Source organism: Charadrius vociferus, unplaced genomic scaffold (genome assembly GCF_000708025.1).
Source record: "Charadrius vociferus isolate BGI_N301 unplaced genomic scaffold, ASM70802v2 scaffold782, whole genome shotgun sequence".
NCBI classification, from domain to species: domain Eukaryota; kingdom Metazoa; phylum Chordata; class Aves; order Charadriiformes; family Charadriidae; genus Charadrius; species Charadrius vociferus.
This window is the reverse complement of record NW_009647411.1, coordinates 74,150-89,718: the sequence shown is the minus strand read 5'-3', so window position 1 is coordinate 89,718 and position 15,569 is coordinate 74,150. Positions and strand designations below refer to the sequence as shown.

Genomic DNA, 15,569 nt, shown 5'->3' with positions numbered 1-15,569 from the left:
GGGGGAATGGCTTCAAACTGGAAGAGGGGAGATTTAGATTAGGTATTAGGAAGAACCTAAAGCTTTCTATGATTCTAATATCTGATCTAAATCTCCCCTCTTTCCATTCAAAACCATTCCCCTTCGTCCTATTGCTACAGTCCCTGATAGAGAGGCCCTCCCCATCTTTCCAGTTTCTCCCCAGCCTGTCTCCTGCGCTGGCTTGGCCCATTTTTGCACCCAGGGACAATCCTGCACCCAGCGTCCGGGCTAAACCTTGTGCTGGCCGGCATGTGTGGGACAGTGGTTCAGTGGCCACAGTTTGCCATGCACCTGCCAAGGAGCCACGCTAGCCCTGCTGGGTACAGCCCGTGCCCTGCACACACCCGGGCACTCCATGGTCATCTGTGTGTCTCACTTCTCCAGGAGTCCACAGCTGGAAGCTTCTCATCTGCTTCGTCTTGAGTTTCTCTGTGGGTCTTGCTCTTGGGGCCGATAATGCTTTCACCATGAGCTGTGGGCTGCTTAGAATATTTGGGGTTAAGTGTATAACTTCAGTGTACAGACATGTAAACAGAGAATTGTGTTGAGCAGGGCTTCCCCCCCGTCTTCGTGTTTCATGGAAAATTCCCTGGATTTAGCAATAACACTCTCTGCGGCAGCGTTTTCAAATACAGTCCCTACTCCTGTGGCCCCTTTCCCCATCTGTCCTCCTTGTCAAAGAATGCAGGACTGGGCTTTAAGCGCCCACGCTGACGCGTTGGGCTCTCACCTTCCTGGGGGATGAACGGTGGGAAGCTGCTGTGTCCGGAGCAGGGCAGCCCGGGGAGGGGAGACGGTGCCTGGGAAGCCCCGCTCTGTTTCGGGGCCCTGGGCAGCCCCGGGAAGCACAGCGACCAAGATGGGCACTGTCTCTTCCTGTGCTGTGCGTTCTTTAGAGAGCTGTGGAAGGTCCAAACCACTAAGGTCAGTGCAACCAACCATGTGAAGTTGTGCAGAAAAAGCCAAAATGCGAAGTGTGATCGGATATGAGCAACGCACTGAGAGGAACTGTGGCCCTCTTCCCAAAACGGGGATAGAGAGAAACGGAGAGGGGATGGCCGATGGCCACGGTGCACTGTAGGGCTGTTGGTTGGTTCCAACCAACGCACACAATGTTCAGCATTGTGTAATGTTTGCTCAGTTTTAGGGGACATAATTTGCTTGGACAAACGTGATGGATGGCGGTTATTGCTCTAGAGGAATTTCATGAACTGCACCGGTAATTGCTTGTCCTAAGGATCCTTTAGGACAGCTCTGATGCAGCAGTTTACATCAAAATCCCTCCAGACTTGGTTCAACTCAAAATTAGTTATTAGGTAAATTCACACACGTTCTTAATGTAATTTTGAAAATACCTTGGGCTTTTTATTTTTATTTTTTTTGCAAGTGTTTGCAAAAAATATGCAGGTATTTGCAGGTAAGCCGGGGTGAAAGAGGAGGAACGCGATGCTTTGTGCATCGCTCTGCCTGGCAGCACCAGGTAATGCCGGTACGATTGTTAAACTAACATAACCACCGATAGAAAAACGAATGAGTAAACAGAACTGTTTGGTTAAAATAAGAGATAGTGGAGTGGGTGTAATGCAATTCGTGTGCACTATTTTAAGCAAGGCAAAGGCATTGGTCACGTTACCTCTGCTCAGAAACTAAATCCCATTTGACTGAATGAGAAGGAGAGCTCTTTTCCCCTTCCATGCTCTATTTGGTGGAAAGAGAAAGAGCAGAGACAACTCCCTTTGGGATTCATTGAAACGCTTATGCTGCCTGTGATCAAATTAAAGTGTGATATAGGGCGTGCTGTGCTATATTCTCTGGCTTGGGATTTTAACAGCTCTGTCACACATCCAGATTTATTGATGCAAGTCAGTTCCGTGGTACATACCAGGTGTTGCTCAAAGCTGGACGAAGAGCCGTGTACATCGCAGCGCACTGCTTCTCTGTCACCGAGTTTGAGGGCTCCTTCTTAGGCTGAAGCAAGAAACTTGTTGCGTCTCCCGTAATGCCAGATGTCAGTTTGGGGAGTGAATAAACCAGTCCTGAGAGTTGGTTTGTTGCAAAAATCTGCTGACTTCCCCACCGTGCTGCCACTTGGACGCTGTTCAGCCCCTCTGACAGTCCTGCTCGCTGTGTTGGAGGCTGCTGTTAATCCAAGGGGATGCGTCTCCCAGGACGGCATATCTCTTTGTCCAACAGTAGCCCCTTCTGTGTCGCGCAAGTGCGTATCTATTAAGGTAGCCTTGGCGTAGCTGCAGCTCCACAGGCATTCTCCCCGCACAGGGCTGATGGAGGAGACTCTGATCACTGCCTCTTCCAAAGTAGCCTTTCTGCTGGGCCGCTCGTCCAGTCGGCGTTTTGCCTTGTCGATCCCAAATAGAGTTTGGAGGCTCCTGAGAACACGGTTTGGGTGGGAAGGCAGCAGAATAACTGGTTGGGCGGCTGTAGCCGTCTTCCCATTTAAGTTGTTCCAGTATGACTCTCTTCTTCTCCTTCCCAACCCCAGGTTTCTCCTCTCTGGCAATCTCCACGGTGGCTCAGTGGTCGCAAGCTATCCCTATGATGACTCTCCCACGCATAAGCCCACAGGAGTCTACAGTAAATCAGCTGATGATGAAGTGTTCAAATATTTGGCAAAAGCTTACGCGTCGCATCACCCCATAATGAGGACTGGCAAACCCAATTGCCCTGGCGAGGAGGGAGAGACCTTCCAAGATGGTATCACAAACGGTGCCCAGTGGTATGATGTAGAAGGTAAGCTGTGCTGGTGAATCGCTCTAACTCCGCTCATTTGGATCGCCTAACAGTGTCTTACAAAAATAGTTTCTTGCTCCCACTGAGCGCTGACATCCAAACCAGTGGTGATTATCACAGAGGAAAGGACGGTGGCTGAAGTGATGTTTTTAACTTTGGATGCGTTCTAGCAGGTTGAAATGAGGGGAAGTGGCATCACAGGCACACCAGTAAGTGCCTGATGAATCACAGCTTGGGAGGTGTTTGTAGGGAAGAGATCACAGCAAACTGGAGGGTTCTTCCTGACCCTGTTAGTCGCTGGAGAGTTATCCTGCACGTGGAAGGCTTAATTTGCCAAATGAACTGTCATTAGGTCTCCAGACGGTTACTAAATTTTGATACAGGAAAGAGGAAACTATTGGTAAAGATATTAGACCCCTGCTAGTGTTCTGTGCGTTTTTTTTTAACCTCCAAACCTGTAATTTTGTAAATGATTATAGAATAGCCTGCTGTAAAACTGCGTAAAATGGTTTAGATGTGTGGTCTGAGCTAACCCAGCCGCTCTCGCTGGAAATGAGGTAGGCAGCTCTTCTGTGAACTGCTCTGCTGTTAGACCTGTGCAGATGGCAACAACCGGCACGGCCTGTTCTCATCCACCGGCGCGGCGGGATCTAGAAGGGATCCAAAATTCGCTCTGCTGGGGCTTCTAGGGGAGCTCCTGTTCCCTCTGTTAGGCGGCTGCTTTGGAGGTGATCTGAATATAAGCAAATTACCTCCTGGTGCCACCGCTCTGCCTGTGTGGAGGAGGCTGGCCTGGCTCGGACACGCGGTGGGCTGCTCTGTGTGTGTCAGTTTTGCTGCAAATGGCATTTAAACGGCAGTTTCTGTGACGAGATGCTCTCGTGGAAAAGGCTCTGTGGGCTGGCGGGAAGAGAAATCTTGGCCGTGTCATTAGAAGTTACGCCATTGCCGTGCCCCCTCAGCGGATGTTGTACAACCGTGGCCTCGCCAGACGGTGGAGAAACTTCTGTGGTGAGGACACAACAAAAACCTTGCATAAATGATGCAAAGAAGTTGCGTTGTTTTGCTGTGCCCGGACTGCTCTGCTTTCCCTCGTGCTAGGGCTGAGGGATGACGGCAGGAGTGCAGAGCAAGCCGTGAAGTCAGGCGTTGTTTGTCCTCCAGAGCTTGCAGCTTAACAAATTCTAAGACGACAGTGTCTTTTCTAAACGTGGGCTTCCAAGCGGAGTCCTATCTTAGCCCTGCATCCACCTGGCTTGGGAAGGAGGGAGAGGGATCCAGTACTGGGCCTGATCACATCATCTCTGTGCTGGAAGAGGAAGTCTTCGTTTTCAGCGGTGGCTGAATCATTCCCCAGGATTTCACTGGTCAAATAAGATGTCGTGTTCAAACAAGATGTGGGTTTACCTCTTTCTCTAGCAGGTGTCTCCCTCCCTCCACCCTGTCGAGCACATCAGCCCCGGTGTTTGCTGGCTCAAGGTTCGCTCCGCTGCTGTGAAAAGTCCAGCAGGAGGAAGGTTTGTGTAATCTGGTGAATTTGCTTACGAGGGAACAGGATATCCTGGATGATCTGTGCTGCCTTGTTCTGGTGGCAGTTGTTATCAACAAACATCTCCGTCGGGAGGTTTGTTAGCTGCAGCTCTGAGGCTTTCTGCCCTTGTAACGAAGCAGGATGGGTGTTGTCAGACTCTTTTCAGTGGTGCCCAGCGATGGGGCAACGGGCACAAGCTGGAACAGAGAAAATTCTGTCTCAGCATGAGAAAAAAACCTCTTTCCTTTGAGGCTGACGGAGCACTGGCACAGGCTGCCCAGAGAGGTGGAGTCTCCTTCTCTGGAGACATTCAAAACCCGCCTGGACGTGTTCCTGTCCGACCTGCTGTGGGTGACCCTGCTCTGGCAGGGGGAGTGGATTAGATGGTCTCCAAAGGTCTTCTCCAACCCCTGCCAGGCTGTGGTTCTGCCCTCTGAAGGGAGGGTGACTCCAGAGCTTTGGGCCTGGGTCCCCCTGTCCCCGGCGAGCAGCACTTTTTGCTGTAGGTTTAACTTCTTCATCCTCCTGCTAGGATGTGAGCCGCTGGGCTCGTGCAAGGTTTGCTTGTGGCTGTGGCGCTGGCGCGTGAGCCTTTCGGGCTGCCTTTGCCTTCTCAGCGAGCAGAGGTTTCACCTACTTTCCTTTCTCAGGAAACAGCAAGGTGTGAACCGAAGACCTGTTTGCTCTGTGCTGCCGTCGCCGTGGTTTATATTACATCCAACAGCCTCCAGCTTCCAGCCTCTGCTGGAAATAAACCCTTTTGCTGTGACAAGCTGCAGTCTCGGGCTCCGCGCTGATGGCTGTAGGCGATTCACGGGCAGAGATCAACGGGAGTGTGCGCTGACACGAGCTCTCAGAACGGAGCAGTGCTGAGGTTGGCAGACCTGTGCGGTTTCTCCCCAACGTGGTGATTTACGACTTACTGCTGTTGGAGATGCACACGTGGAGGGTGTTGGCGGCCCTTGGAGCACCTCCCGGGCTGAGGAGTTCATGTGAAGTGTAACCCACGGGAGCGGAGATCCAGGGAAGAGCACGGGGGAGCTAACAGATACTGCAGAGGCCAGTACACGTGTGTTTTGCTGTTGTGTGAAGTTACTGTGTCCCTTTGGGGTTTTAGGCGTTAGATTCAGACTGGATATTAGGAAAGATATCTTCACCGAAAGGGTTGTCAAGCGTTGGAACAGGCTGCCCAGGGAAGTGGTTGAGTTGCCATCCCTGGAGGTGTTTAAAAGACATGTAGATGTAGTGCTGAGGGACATGGGTTAGTGGTAACTTGACAGAGTTAGGTTAACGGTTGGACTTGATGATCTTGAAGGTCTCTTCCAACCGAAACAGTTCTATGGTTCTATGATTTCTATTCAGTAGTGGATGAAGAGTCCGCAAAGGGGAGTCAATTGCACGCCATGTGTGACAGAAGCAGCAAAACCACCACGGTGGCTGCATTGAGTCATCGGCCTCGCTCACCTCTGTGCCAAGGACTGCTGAGGCTCGTATTCCGACCAGGAGGCCTTTCCCAGTGATTGTAGAATTTAAAACGTGCGGTAAAATGAGGCTGGGGAAATCCCAGTGCGCCGCGGGAGCTCCCCGGGCTGGGCTGAGCTCTAGAGGTAACCGGAGCACGCGGCTGTGGGAACGGTGCGGGGCACACGCTTGTGGCCTGCGGATCAGGTTGTGCCAGGAGAGACTGCAGGCTCCAAGTGAACGAAAGCCAGGAAAAACAAAGAAATGAGAACATAATGTCTCAACAGGTGGAAATTTTCCTGCCACGTTTTATCATGTGAAATCAAACATGCTGGAAGGGCAACTGCTATGGGATTCATTGTCCCAGAGTTACCAGTTCAGGTTTACGCTGGTGCCAGACCCCATTAACTTCCATTTGAATTTGCAAACAGCCTCTTACGTGTGTCAAACCGAGGTGGCAAGTACAAACCATTGGAGTAATTGTTAAGGTCAAGTGTGCACAGAGAAAGATGGCTTTCCGCCAGACAGCTGAATTTGGCTTCTGCATTCCAGCTGCTATAGATAAGTCTGTGACTGGGGCGCTTTTTCGAGGCTATCTCTGTCGTACACGCTCTTACTCTTCCTTCCTTTTTAACCTCTTGGGCTTTTAACTACCGAGTGGCTGGTTCAGATCAAGAAAATACGTGCAAGTCTGGACTGGTGCATGGTCCAGGTGATGTTTGGAAAGTGGTTAAGGAACTGTTTAAGTCTTACCTGTGGGAAGGACACGCTCGTCTTTATTTTGTAAAGAGCCCAATTCAGAAACTGAGTTCAATGTAATGTTCAATGGGGTATTTTGTGGGCAGCTGTGGAAGGTCTTCTTGTTATTTGCAGTCCCTTCCTGGAAGTTATTTTCCTTGCTAGTTTGACTCATGTCCGAGTGTTTGAGATGGCTTCTGGTGTCTATCAGAAGGCACTTCTCGGGTTGAAAGTGGATTTAGGTTGCATGTGTGCTTACTAGGTTGTTTCGACTGTGGTTACTAGCCACACTGAGCTTCTGAACAGCTTTTAGAGGCGTCAAATTCGGAGCAATTCAAATGAGTGCTGAGAACAGCGGGTGCTGGTGGCATCACTGCGGTGGCCTGTGTTTCCTGGGCATGGCAGACGGCGGATGCACAGCGTGAGCTCTGGTAGAAGTTTTCAGCCACGTCTTTCTGGGATGTGCATGATTATCTGCCCTTATGTGTTTGTGTGTTTCTAAAATTCCTATTGCAAATTTTTCTTTCTTCTTGAGAAAAGTATTGGCTTGATGGTTCAGGGGTCTGATGCCTTTTTTCACATCTAACACAAACTTCTGGTGGTACAGCTCTTGGGAGGGTTCTGCCCTCCTCTTTGAGAGAGCCCCGGGAAGGCTACGGGGCTGTGCCACTCCAGGCGGTGTGGTGCAGGTGCTGGAGCCTCAAACTTCACCTCCTCTGAGTGTTAATGATTTCAGACTAATGGACCAAAACATTCCTCTGCCTGTTTGGTGCTGGTGCTCGCCCGGTCTCGTGCTACGAGACAGTCGGTTCTGTCAACAGAGTGAGCGATCTGTGCCACGTAGTTAATCACATCTCTGGCTTGCTTTGTGCCATCTGCTCTCTCTGCAGAGCAGACAGGACCATCTCTCTGCTTTGACTTAGCCGCAGGTCTCATCTCCTAATGTCAGCTGCAGCGAGAGCTGGAATTAGAGAGGCTTCTGCATAGCGCAGTTTGAAAATAGAGTCCTTCCTGGCTGGCCTGGAAGGCTTCTCCTGGCACGTGGTGTATTTGTGGTATCTGAATCCCCGGGTTTGACTCTAGAGAGCCGCATTCTCCTGCTTGCCTGCCCGTGCGGAGCTTGGCAGGGCGCAGAGGCGTGCTTGTCAGAGTGAACTCTGCAGTGCTTGTGCCGCGGGAGGGCTGGGATCCTTGCCTGAACCGCAGTCCTGGTGCTCGAGGAGTGGGACAGAGGTTTGTTCTGAGTATTTTTGTGACCTACTGCCAGGCAGGGACTGGCTTGCTGTGACTGCAAGCTGCTGGCTTTTGCTTTCCGTTCCTCACCGGTGAAGCAGGGATGATGCTTCCTTGGGAGGCTGCAGCTTTACGCAGTGTGGGCTAAAAGACACCCTCTGATTAAAAAATGCTGGAATTGATCCAGCAAGTTATCCCAGATATTACCCAAACAGGTAAGTAGGGTAGGAGCAGTGTAGCCCGACAGCTCTCTGCTTTGGGTGTGCTTTTTCGGCTCTGACCTTTGAACGTAGCGCTGCGCTAACGCTGGACTGTGGGCAGGTCTCTCTTTACACCTCCAGATCATCTGCATAGCCAGGAGAGGCTGTGCAGATGGTATATGGAAAAATATGTAATTCCGTATGCTGTAAAAATAACTGTCCTGCTCTGCAACGGGGCCGCATGAAGGCCAAATATGTGCAGTGGATACAATCCAAATTTTCAAGCATGCAATGGACTACTTTCTCCAAGAGACACTTTTACCAAAATTGATGTAGCGAGCTCTAATTTAGACCGTTGCTGCTCTATTATGGGGGAGCATCTGTCCTAAATTTGCTTGAATGGCAGATGAAGCACTAAATATGCTTCATAATGGCTCTGGTTTACGTATGGATGTTTTCAAATGCATTAGCGTCCTGCTATGAACAGATGGTTATAGGCTGGCAAATTGTTTCACTCTGCGTGGTGTTTACGGGCGAGAGAGCAGCCCCGCTGTGGGTTACTTTTCTGAGCCTGGTAACAGGAGCCGAATAAAACTGAGCACGTATGGGATTTGCAGGCCTCGTTCCTCTAACCTCTTGAACGGAGTTTGAGAGTTTTAAAGTCCTCAAACACTTTTTGGCCCCTTGTGCTGGCCAGAAAAGTCTCTTTCCTGTTTTGATCTCAGCCCGTGCACGAGCTGCAGTGCTCTCTTTCTGGCGGTAAGTGATGTTTGATTTGTTATAATAAAAGCTTCATGTTCCCTTAGCAGCAGGCTCCCAGAAGAACTGAGAGGAACTGGGACATCTTTGATCTGGTACCATCCCACACATCTTCTCGGGGGTCTGTTCTTCTAAATCCGACTTTATGCTGTCGGTCCCTCTCTGGGTTACCCGGGTGCGGTGGAGCTGCTGAATTCAGAGCAGCCGTCCCTGACCTTTTGGGACAGTGGGTGCTCAGAGCCGTCACATTTATTGTAAGACTCCTTTGCTCGGTAGAGCGCTGCTGATATCTTTTCCTGGTCGTGCATTAACACAGCCTCTGCAGATGCCAGGTAGTGCATTTGCGTTGTGGTATTGATCCACTCTGACCGGTAAAGTGGTCAGCACCGTGGAGGGTCCCTCGCTCGTGAAGGAGCTTGTGAGTGATTAGGAAACTGCTCAGACAAAGCAAGCGAGGTTTATTAGCGTAGTGCTGATGCAGCACTTTGGTGGGCAAAGCAAAGGATGGGAGTACAAAGTATGCCTTTCTTACAGGCTTGCCTGCTGGGGTCCTGCATGTTGGTGCCACGACACGTGGCCACGGGCTGTCTTCTGCTTTCCTTCCTCCTGAAGTTTGCATCTGGCTCCTGCGGGGCAAATGTATCACCATTCCATGACAGATGGGCTTCTGAGAGACAGTTGGACTTCCTCAACTCACCCGTTGCCTGTGTCCCTGGGTCCAGTTGGCACCGGTGGGAGTCGTTCACTTGGTGGCCGGAGGTCTGTGGGCTGAGTGGTCCCAGGCGCTGCTGTGCAGGTTGGGATGGAGCCGCCTGGGCAGTGGTGGCCAAGGCCATGGCATGCCGGTCTCTCTGGATTGTAACTGTATAGGATTGTGTAACTCAGAATATATCATCAGTATGCATAAAACTTAAGTGTGGTGCATTTCCCATACTGACACAACTGCCTGTTCTGCTGGTGGTGGTGGGAACGCTCCTCTCATGTGGCTATGACATCTGGCTACAGTCATGTGGCGGTATCTGTCAGGGTGACTCTGAAACCTGTTTCTCATACTTGTGGTGGTTTTGGAATGTCCTTTTTTTGCTATTGAAGTCTCCCATGAATGTTTAGAGGGCTGAACATTTGCAGCCTTCAGCAGCACGCTGAAGTCTGAGCTCCAGCTCCTGAGTGTTGGTACCTGCAGACCTCAAGTCCTGCTGGTACGTGATTCATTCCTGTTTGAGGAACAGGTTTGCTTGCTGAGGGTTGAATGTATACTTCAGCAAATGGGGTCAGGACGCTCGCTGAACAAGGTGACCTTTTTGTTTCATAGCAGTGCCTGTGGTTTCTCTGAAAGGTGAGAATAGCACGATGAGCTTAATACTGGGAAACAGTTCTTTGTACTCCTGTTTTCTGGTGCTTCTGGAGGTTCAGCTGGTTTAACACTGAGCCAGCAAGCTGTCCCCAGGTGCTGCGACATCCTTAAATTAATTGAGACTGCTGCCTTAAAGAGGAAATGTGGGAGGAGACCCATGACTTGGCTGCAGGGCTCAGGGAAAAGAGCGAGTTTCCCAGGTGGACAAGTCTGTGTCCTCCTCTTGCAGGACCTGGTTGGGGTCACAGGAGTCCTCAGCGGTGAAGGAGGTGTCACCGCCCTCCTAGATCAAGGGGAGAGTTTCCTGAAGGTGACTTACCGCAGTTCACTGCGTGCTGTCACCATGTCAGACCTTGTCAGACTTTGGGTAGGGCTGCTCTAAATATCAAGTAAATGGAGACTTTTGGATAAGGAGTTGAGGAAGAGAGCAGCAGGGGAAGTAGAGAAGGGGAAGCATTGCTCTCGTCTCGTCTAGTGTTTGCTGAGATTTTTTGAGGAGAACAGCTGTGTGGTCCTTGAAACTGATTTCATCATGCAGTTTTGAGCTGCCACCTCCCAAGCTGATAGTCTAATGTGTTCTTTTGTATCGGGGCCTGAAGCTCATTTTGGGTGGAGTGACTTCTCTTGCAGGAAAACCTCACAAATCTAAAGGTGGCTTGGAGCGCATAGTGAAGGACTCGGCAGCAGTGATGTTCAAACTCCGATGTTCCTGTCCTGGCATCCAGGATTTGTAGCGTCTGGAAAATGTCTTCACAGTGAAATGAAATCATGTGAATTTCCAAGTGCTGTGCTACTGGATTCAGCTGGCAGAGCAATAAGACTGAAGGGACTGTCATCTTTGAGGTGTCTGCGGTTGATTTGAATGGCCCAGTGTGCCGGTTACTGGGAGACACAGAGCTCAGTCTCCGCCAGCACAGGCTCTCACCATGATCTGATCTGACTTTTCTCCTTAGGTTGTTCACTCCAGAGCAGGGGTGGCATCACAGTGAGATGCTGTGGGGGGCCAAAGGACAGGGAAAACTCTGCATCCTGTGGAGAGATATCTGTACGTTGCTCTTAGGACATGTCTCTGCCTCGTTTTCTCAGGTGGGATGCAGGATTACAACTACGTGTGGGCCAACTGCTTTGAGATCACGCTGGAGCTGTCCTGCTGCAATGTTTTCATTGAGAAGGTAGTGCGGGCTGGGACGGGCATGGGGGCAGCGGCTGTGAAACCCACGTGTCCGTGGTGGTCTGAGAGCACCGTGTTCAGTTGTTCTTGTGGCTTTGTTTGCTGCGTGTGGTAACACAACTGCTGCAGTTGCTGTGCGGAGGTCGGTGGCTACAAAGCTGCTGTGTATCTCTGTGGTTGTGCCACAGTTCCCACATCCTCCGCGATGGCAGAGCCCCACTCAGAGGGGCCTTGAGGAGTTCAGTGTTCAACAGAGGGACCGATCGGCGCAGATCTCGCCAAGTAATGCAGGGTACCTGTATGACCTCGGTGCCATGAATCTCCAGTCAAGTTCAAAAGCAGCCAGCACTGCTGAGACCTTGGCTTGCTGAGTCCTCTGCCAGGCTGTCTCCGTGCATGAGTTGAATGGGTGCCAGTTTATGCTGGGAAGGAAGGCAGCTGCATTTTGTCCCTCGGTGTGGCCTGTAACCCCGCTATGTTCATATTCTTGTGTGCCCATGTCAATGAAAAAGAGGATTTGTTAGGGAGGATCAGTTTGGAGATCTCGCTGCCTTCCCAGTGCACGCCGGAATTCCTGTCCGTGCCATCTGGCCAAGCACTGTCTGAATCACGGGCCCTTGTGTGTCTTTGCCTGGCAGCTGTCCTGCTCTGCTGCCTTTGGGGAAGCGTAGGGGGTGTTGCTGGGCGAGGACATGATTCCCCTGATGTTGCCTGTCTTCAGCCAGGCTCTGTCATTGTTTTCCTCAGGTCCACATTGGTGTGAAAGGCTTTGTCAGGGATGCAGTTACTGGAGCTGGCCTGGAGAACGCCACCATTGTTGTTGCCGGTATTGCTCATAACATCACAGCAGGCAAATTTGGTGATTACTACCGACTGCTTGTGCCTGGGACCTACAACGTGACCGCAGTCGTGCTGGGGTAATGTCTCTGTGGCAGCCTGCATCCACGCTGCCAGCTGCTCATGTTCCTTCACTTGATTTCTTCCCCCAAAGCATCTCGTGTGTTTAAGGGGCTTGGCTGGAAGCTGCAGCAGTAAAGGACTCGAGCTTAGAGCTGCAGCTGTGTTGGTTCACCCTGTGCCATCTGCAGCGGGGTGTTCTTGGATGCACAGCATTTCTGTCACCTTTGCTTGATTGCTTCTATCAGCCTGCATCTTACTTTTTGGGTAAAGGGAGAAAGTGGAGTAAGGGCAGTAAGAGTTTGTGTTGACTCAAGTCTGGGTGTGAACGTGTAGCTTGGCCGCGGGGTAGCCCTGTGATATGCCCGGGGCTTCTTCCCCAGTGAGTCTGTAAAGAGGAACTTGTGCCTCTGTGACACAGCAAGGACAGCCAGCGTAGTTGGGTCTGGCGGCAGTGGGATGAGTCCCGTCAGCTTGTTCGCTGGTGAACCTCTCGCATAGCTCTTAACGTCCCAGTGCATTTGGGCTGGGAGGAGTAGGCTGGAGTAGTGGAGAGGCTGCGGGGGGGGTTGGCCTCTGTTCTGCAGAGCCTCCTTGCTGAAGCCAGCTGGTTTTTTTCACAGTTACGCACCAGTTACCAGAGAGAACATCGAGGTGAAGGAGGGAGCTGCAACAGAAGTGGATTTCTCCTTGCAGCCAACTGTAATGCCACCAGCTCTTAACGTCACGCAGTTCACAGCGACTCCTGCTCCTGTCTCTACCGTCACCTCCACCCCGGTGCAGGCAGAGGCCCCAAGCCCAACCTCTCTCCATCACCCCATCCAGCCTGTGGACTTCCGCCACCATCACTTCCCAGACATGGAGATCTTTCTGCGGCGGTACGCCAACGAGTACCCCAACATAACCCGACTCTACTCTGTGGGCAAGTCAGTGGAGCTGCGGGAGCTCTATGTCATGGAGGTCTCTGACAACCCTGGCATCCATGAAGCAGGTAACGTGGGAGATCCTTGCGAGGCAGTAGCAACAGACCCTTTGCTTTGGGAGACCATGCGTAGAGCAAAAAGGAGCGTAGAGCTGGCACCTGTCTGAAGAGAGACTGAGCTGCTTCTTGCAGTATCCTTTCTAAAACGACCAGGTGCAGTGGGTGGCACTGGTGTGAGTTAGAGTGTTGCTGGGGACATCTACACTTGGTGTGGAGCTCTGGGGACAGACCAGGGGGCTTCCCTGAAACAGTGTTCGTCATTTTTGGTGTTGTGGAAGCAGAAGGGTAAATTTTAGGTAAACCCTCTCCAGCCCTGCAGAGAGGCCTGAGAGAGCAATGCTCGGGGTGCTGAGATGTCTCCAAGCTTTAACATAAGTGGTTATAATTGTCTCTTCGGTGTGGCTGTGTGTATGCAGGTGAGCCAGAGTTCAAGTACATCGGTAACATGCATGGGAATGAAGTTGTCGGGCGTGAGCTTCTCCTGAACCTCATCGAGTACCTCTGCAAGAACTTTGGCACAGATCCTGAAGTGACTGACCTGGTCCGGAACACACGGATCCACATCATGCCATCCATGAACCCTGATGGCTACGAGAAGTCCCAGGAAGGTATTGCTGTTTGCGCTGAAACATCTATGGGGTTTCTAGCTCTGAGAACAAGCGTTTGGGTTCATGGTACCTCTCTGAGAAATCTGGAAGCCTTGCTGGCGCAGAAGTGCTCTCCACACAGGGAGGCTGGGAAGGGACTTGGAGTGTGCTGTGGGGTGAGTGGGTCAGTGCAGGATGTAGGCGGTCAAACTGATGCTTGAAGGTATTGGAGAGAGCTCTTCTGCTTCAGCAGTGCTATATGCTGCCCCTGTTTGGGTCCCCTTATGGTTTGGGGCTATCCCAAGGCTTATTTTAAAAAAAGACATTCCTTTGACACAGCTCATACTTGCTGTGCTTTGGTCCATGCTCTTAGTAACATGTGATTTGGGAGCCAGGCTGTCTGCAGAGCACTTGTCCAAGGATAATATAGACTTTTATCGTGATGTTGAAATTGGCAAAAACATCCTGCAGGGAAGTCCTTAAAACTGCGTGGCTTTTGCAGATTGGCAGAACCAAGTCTGTCTAGAATGATTTTCTGGAAGCAGAGCTCTGCTTGGGTTTAACAGAGAACTTGTCCGGCTGGTTTGAGAAGGTGAGCTCTGAGGTTTCTGCGGTCGTGACATCCGGCTGCTGGTATTGTTCATGGTTCGCTGCCTCTCTGCTAGCTGTGGTCTGACTGGCACGGAGAGCCTGTGCAAACAGCCGCTGAAAGGGCCTCCGGACACCTCTGTGCACAGAGCAGGGCTGTTGCTGAAGGGGAGTGTGGGTGTCCCCTCGCTCTGGGCTGTAGGAAGCCAGCACTGTTGTGCTCTCCGCTGTTTTCCATTAACTGATAATCATAAGATGTGTAGTTAAGAGGATGAAGCCTCTGCACTGAAGTGGGAACTTGCATAGGGTGCAAGCTTGAACTTGTGTTTAATTTTCAGGAGACAGAGGAGGTACCGTTGGCAGAAACAACAGCAACAACTATGACCTGAACCGAAACTTCCCGGATCAGTTTGTCCATGTGGCAGACCCTCCGCAGCCAGAAACTCTCGCTGTCATGACCTGGTTAAAGACTTACCCGTTTGTGCTCTCAGCAAACCTGCATGGAGGTATGGCAGCCAAACCGAGCTCCTTCCTCTGCCCTGAGGTTCGCGGGATGGGAGTTTGCAGGGGTCTCTCTGCCGTGTTCTAGGCGTGAACCGAGGAGCTCTGGCGGAGAGCGCTCTGCCCTCGCCCTTGCTGTGGGGTGGCAGGAGCGAAGGCAGCCGGGTTCCTGCGGCAGGGGCAAGGCCATTTCCGAAGGGCCTCCACAAAGAAAGATTAAACCAACCCTTTTGTTCGTGCTGTTGGAAGATGGATCAGAAGCTGGAAACGGAGGGTGGAAACCATATCCCCGAGCACATTTGTAGGCAGTTGAAGAGGCTGCTGGGAGGATCACAGCTTCTAATCTCAAGCTCTGAAGGGAGCACACGCATTGGGGAGCAGCTAGCTCGTTGCCTGTCAGGAGGTGGGAATGGGTTCTTGTCAGCAGCTGCTCAGCAGCTGGGTCTGGGAATGCGATACAGTGCTGTGGCTGTCAGAGGCTTTGTAGTATTTATAAAACGAAGGCAATGAGATGTAATCCTGAGGGTTCCCTGCCTTGAATTGCATGGCGGAACTATGAAATTTGCCGTAATTCAATTATCTTTTTGGAGTGATCTAAATTAAGTCTCTGTATTACAGCTTATTCCCTAGACGGTTTGTCTGCTGGCTTGTAGCTGTGGTAACTTGCAGGTGGTTGCTTTGTGCTAGCATGTTTAATTTTGTAGTGCAGAAGTACCGTGTGTGGGTACGAGGGAGCTGGCAGGTCTCCAGCAGCGGTGGTGTCTGGGGTTCCACGGTGCTATTAGTACAACTTGCGTA

General features: G+C 51.3%; 2 protein-coding genes across 2 annotated transcripts in view; both read left to right on the top strand.

Annotated features, from left to right (window-relative positions):
* The first annotated feature begins 988 nt into the window (after positions 1-988).
* Positions 989-11,587, top strand: LOC104282145 (carboxypeptidase M-like). Its single transcript, XM_009880221.1, has 4 exons — positions 989-1,098; positions 2,522-2,769; positions 11,132-11,217; positions 11,405-11,587. Exons 1-4 carry the CDS (start codon positions 989-991, stop codon positions 11,585-11,587), a joined length of 627 nt encoding a protein of 208 aa, XP_009878523.1.
* A 350-nt stretch (positions 11,588-11,937) lies between these two features.
* The window catches only part of CPD (carboxypeptidase D), a 13,173-nt gene continuing 9,541 nt past the window's right edge, over positions 11,938-15,569 (top strand). The window contains exons 1-5 of the mRNA XM_009880220.1: positions 11,938-12,133; positions 12,737-13,104; positions 13,512-13,692; positions 14,425-14,444; positions 14,612-14,776. Of these exons, the coding sequence (XP_009878522.1) occupies positions 12,819-13,104; positions 13,512-13,692; positions 14,425-14,444; positions 14,612-14,776 (652 nt within the window). The 5' untranslated portion in view covers positions 11,938-12,133; positions 12,737-12,818. The remainder of the gene's footprint in view (positions 12,134-12,736; positions 13,105-13,511; positions 13,693-14,424; positions 14,445-14,611; positions 14,777-15,569) is intronic.